At 44.3% G+C, this 5,463-nt stretch overlaps 1 protein-coding gene across 1 annotated transcript; it reads right to left on the bottom strand.

Moving 5' to 3' along the window:
* Positions 1-2,653: 2,653 nt before the first annotated feature.
* Positions 2,654-5,081, bottom strand: LOC124698598 (uncharacterized protein At4g15970-like). The gene is made up of 3 exons (XM_047231081.1): positions 4,589-5,081; positions 3,491-3,856; positions 2,654-3,306 (listed from the first exon to the last, which is right to left on the bottom strand). The coding sequence occupies exons 1-3, from the start codon at positions 4,976-4,978 to the stop codon at positions 2,821-2,823; spliced, it is 1,242 nt and encodes a 413-aa protein (XP_047087037.1). The 5' UTR covers positions 4,979-5,081; the 3' UTR covers positions 2,654-2,820.
* Between the last annotated feature and the right edge of the window lie 382 nt (positions 5,082-5,463).

Raw genomic sequence — 5,463 nt, 5'->3', positions numbered from 1 at the left:
TGACGACCAAGACGGCGGAGATCAGGACGAGGATATGGATGACTATTACGAGGACTTGGTCGATATTGACCACGACGATGATAGTGACCACGACGTCGCCGACGAGGAGCCAGGTCAGTTCTCGGAGAGCGCAGAGGTCGAGGCTACGGTGGAGGCTTTGTGGCGCAAGGTCGTCGCCATTGAAGAGCAGCCGTCGGCGGGGCACACATGTTCCGTCTGTACGGAGCACCTGACATGCGAGGGCGCTCACCGCATCTGGTAAGGGCGACGCTCCCTACTCTTATTGATCATCTTATAAACAGATAGGCTCCAAAACATTTTCATTGGGATAGATGCACATGAGAATTATTGATATGTTGTCAAATTAATGTACTCCGTAATTCGTTGGCTGAAGCATGTGCGAATCCTTAAAGTGGTTCGATCTTCCGTTCTGAAATAATTAAAACTGATCATGGATTTACGAAACAACGCAGTTGCATTCCTTGTGGCCATGTGTACGGCAGATCGTGCCTGCAGAGGTGGTTACTACGTGATGGTAACGCGACTGCCAAGGTACATGACGTATTCCCCTGCATACTTTGTACTTATGTAAAAGAAACTACTAATCGGTTTCATAAATCACATCAAATATTCATTTCCAGTGCCCTCAATGTGGCGTGCTGTTTGCGGACAACAATATTATAAACCTATATGCGCCAGGAAATTTGTGGGATGGTTGTGGCCATCTACAGGTTAGGCTTCTACCTTGGATTCCTAGACCTTAGATTTTTCCAAGCGATCCATCCCCAGGGGATCAATTTTCATTATCAAGGGATAACGAAAAAACAACAACCGAGTTTTGTTGCAACACAGGAACCGAGTTTCGATTTCCTAGACTTTAGATTTTTATATTGGATGCTAACAATTCATTTTCTCAAGGTGAAATTATTTTGTAACATTTATCAGTTGGACTTTGAATTATCTTTCTTAAAATTTGTGTCCCATTTCCATATATAGTTTCTCATCGATACTCCATAAAACATAAAACTGATAAAAGGTAGATGTCGCGGGATCCAAACAAGCTCACTAATTCTCTATAAAACATAAATTGTGTGTCCCATCTTTCCATAGTTCCCACCCAGATCTCACCGGAGATTTGTTGTTGTCTTTTTCTGAATTTTAAAATACTTTTTCTAATGAAGATTGATCAGGTAGCAAATGTTTTGTATTTCCACGATTTATACGGTACTAAATATAATTTTATAATGATTTTTTTGTTGGAGCTAAAAGAAACCAAGTTTATACCCCTGTAAAAAAAACCAAGTTTATAATGTACGACTGCTAGTATTATACAATTGTCAAGCTTTTTTCATTTGTAGGAAGTGAAAGTTTATGTTAGTAAGGCGATTGCTGAGGTGGTGTTGCTATACGAAAGACAGCTGGAGGCCACGGGGGCACGAGCTAGCTCCAAGATCGCCAAGCTGGAGGCAGAACAAATGTCTTCAATTCGGAAGGTTCAAGCGCAAGTGGTGGAACTACACGGTCTGATGACTCACATGAGGAAAGAGCGGCAAACCTTGAACGCTGCGGTGGATGAGGCACACGCTGACATGAAGTTGATTAAAGAACGAATTGGTCTTTCCGAGCTGTCCAGACCTCGTGCGAAGATAGCAGAGCTGCACGAGGAAGACACACCGGCTCAGAACATCCGGGCTAGGCGGCTCATCAAGCCAAACAAGCGCTTCTACTCCAATGAATGGACTCATTAATCTTTCTCACCAGATCTATGTCAATGTAATCTCCCTATATCTGCTAGTACTACCTCCATCCCAAAAAACTGAAAACCAAGGCATATTTTTTTATTTAAAACGTAGAAGTATTTTAAGTTTGAAAATTTTATAGACAAAATTAGAAACAAAGTATCAGTAGATCCACTATAGAATATATTTTAGCAGTGTAATTGTTCAACGTTATAGATTTTAATATTCTTTACCACAAAATTAGTCAAACTTACGATACATCGAGTTTTCACTATGCCTGATTTTTATCAAAGACGTACCATGCATATACTCTCTCCATTCACTAGTACAAGATGTTTAAGCTTTTTCCAAAAATGAATATATCTAGGTATGTTTTAGTGTGTAGGTTTGCTCATTTCGTTCTACATCTACTCCACACTAAAATATAAGAAACATATTATAATAATAGTTAACTGGGGGAGTATTTATCTGTTCCTAGATTGCTACTACATAGGTATCCTACCCACTTCCACAACTAAATTAAATATGCGTATACTTTTCCAATAAAAGTCTAATTTAATTAGCAGATATTATGACCTTGTTGAACAGCATCCATCAGGGCTAAATTTTCCATCAGACTTTATATAAGTCCTTGTAACTCGCGTGTCGATTTCTTGCCAAGTTAATTAACCATTGGTTCTCCATCCAGCTGCCCACAAATACAATACTGCTGTAACTTGTCAAAATTGCAGTGGTGTCCCAAACGTGGTGGTTCTAAAAGATACATATGTTTGATTAATTGGACTCAATTTTACGTACATACATAGACAGATGGATGAGCAGTGTGTGATTTAAATAAGGAGTTTCAGTCGACTTGGCAACAAAGTGGAAGAACATCAGAGATATTCACGTAAGGAAGAAACGATGCAAATCAGTTAGTGTTTGATAACTTTTTCGTGTAAAGTTGTGTAAGTACTAGCTATAAGAGATTAGTGATGCAACTTTTTTTAAGATTGGGTGATGAGTGCACCATTCCTCACAGTCAATTCTTTTGCCTCTAATTCAAAACGAATTAAAGAACTCCAAGTCATCTGTCAACTAATTAGTGTATGCACCTCCCTGGCACCCTCCATGAGAAGTACTCTGTATTCCCGACGGCGGCGCGTGTCTTGTAAGTCTTCCAGTCCTCGAGCACATTCTTGAGATCAAACAGCTTGTTCTCCTGCCCCACACAGCAGTTGGCGTGCATGGTGCAGACCTTGCTCAGATCATTGCCGTGCTGGCAGAAGCCACCGAAGTAGTTGGTGTCGAGGAACTGCACCTTGGTGCCGAGGTGAGGGGGCACACCTTCCTTGACGATCTTGTCGAACACATACTGCTCGTGCATTCCGGGGAACCGCTCCCGCGATGACTGCCAGTGCTTGTAGAAGCCAATGGTGCCGGCGCAGGACTTGACGTAGAGGAGACCACCGTTGGGGTAGTTCCCTGGCGAGTTGGGATCGCCGACAAAGAAGTCCGACGACATGACCAGCTGCGCCGTCGGGGATATGCGCGGGAACGGGTCCCTGAACCAGAGGATGTCCACGTCCTGTCCACGCCAAAATCAACATGAGAATGAATCATGTCTCCTATTCATTGAAATGTTCAGCATTGCAGGACCACACCTGCTCCACCACACTTTTCCCTTACAGGAAAATATTTTGTGCTCCAATCAACCGATGGTCAATGATGTATAAATTTTCGCAGACTTAATTTGGCGCAAAAGATCATACCGTGAAGAGGAAGGTGTAGCCAAGCTCGAGGATGGTCTGCTGGAACCTGTTCCTTTTCCACATCATCTCGAGGTAGTCGCCCTTCATGTACTTCTGCTCAGCGGCGAAGTCCATGCCCTCCACCCTGAACCAGTAGCAGAAGGGGTGCACGGCGTTGCAGCGGTCGAAGGCATTTTTGTCCATGGCCACCACCAGCAGGTGCTGCACCAGGTACGCGGTGTTCTCGCCGTGTTGGAAGCTCTCCAAGAACAGGTCCAGGAACGACCCTGGTGCCGCCCACGCCTGGTTGAGCGCGGTCATCAGGACCGTCCGGTCCGCTGTCGCGGCTCGCCGGAGCAGATCGGCCAGGTCTTGGGGCTTTTCCTTCTTCTGTGTTAATGCAATTGTTAACCCTTGATAATTAGTTTTGCGTGTAATGATCGACAAAGTAAGGAACATTTTCAAAGTTAAATCATTTGACTAAGTAGCCAGACCAGTCGCTGATAGGCTGATAGCGTCCTAGCATGTACAAATGAAACAGGAAGCTAGCTGGCCATGCGAAATTGTTTAATTGTATGATTTGGCCGTTTCCGCTGGCATCATGTTTTTGGGGATGCCTTTTCACATGGTGGCTTCATATTGTGTTCATGGCCACAATGCTGTTGCCTCTGGAATATAACAAAGATTAGGCTTCTACATATCATAATCTCAATACACACGACTCACTTGAGCAATGTGGTGAAGGAAATGCTAGCTGTTTCTAAATTTCAAGAGGGTTCTTGCTCTAGTTTTAGCAATACTTTTCCCAGAATCTTCTACTAATGGTTTCTTTAATCAGTAAAAAGTCTAAACTATTTTCAGAAAACTGCGGTTTCAGTTCCGGATCCACCAATCGGATTAGGAATGATCAATTTTCAGAATTTGTGAAGTCTCTAACTAAGAAAACCAGTGCCCTGAATTCTTAAACTCAAAGTTGTTAACGAGCTGCTCATGTCACACAAGACAAAAAAAAGGTTTATTTCCTAAGTATTACATATATATACAGAAAACCAGAGAAATAAGAAGGCTGTATTTCCTATAATTAACTTTTGTTTTACAATAATTAAAGCGAAGACATACCTGTTTCTGTTCTGCAGGCATCACAATCTGCTGCTGCTGCTGCTGCTTTTGCTGATGTGACGATGAACCATCTCTACCTCCACCGTCGCTGCTGGTAACGACGTCCTTCTTCTCCTCCTCCCCCTTCACAACCGCTTCCTGATTGCTGGGTCGATCAGCGGCAGCCCTGACGCTATCCTCCCGCTTCTCCTGCGCCCACCGTGGCGGTGGCGACCTGGCCGGCCCGTCGTCAAGGTCACGGCGCACCGAAGTGTAGAGCAGGAAGAAGGCAGTTGCAAGCGCCGCGCCGAGGAGAAGGGAAGTCGCTGACTTCATCGATCCAGAAGCACGCATGGAGCTAGCGAGACGAAGAATATAGCGAGATGCTGTATGACGGCTATGGCTGTACATAAGGTGCTGGGGCTGGCCGTGGCAGCCAGCGCGGGCATGTGCGAGGAACGTTGCAAGTGCAGCAGCCAGAAGGGAGGGAAATTATTGAGAAGGAGAAAGGAAGGCTGCGTGTAGGAGCGATCTACTGGGGTGATTTGGTCAGCTGTCTATTACGACTAGTAGAAAATTTCAAAGTTGGTATACGCTTGGCGCCTAGTCTTGGTTGGAGATGAGATGCTGATGGGTGATGGCGACTGGCGAAGCCGATGAGGGCATGCCCAATGCATAGCCTAGGGGTGTTGCCTCACACCTTTAACTAGGTTCGGGTGGTCAAAGTAGGTTAGAATGAGGAGGCAGCATCTTCATCAGGAGGCAACCTCTTCAGCCATAAAATGGAAAATGTGAGAGAGAAAGAGAAAAACCAAATCAGCTTTTGAGAGAAAGACATATTAATGGGACCATAACATGGCATTCATATGTCAAAAGTTTTATCCAAGCCTAGTTGG

The sequence above is a fragment of the Lolium rigidum genome, chromosome 3 (assembly GCF_022539505.1).
Source record: "Lolium rigidum isolate FL_2022 chromosome 3, APGP_CSIRO_Lrig_0.1, whole genome shotgun sequence".
Taxonomy (NCBI): Eukaryota; Viridiplantae; Streptophyta; class Magnoliopsida; order Poales; family Poaceae; genus Lolium; species Lolium rigidum.
Note: the sequence above shows the minus strand (reverse complement) of the source record. Positions and strands in the feature narration are given on the sequence as shown.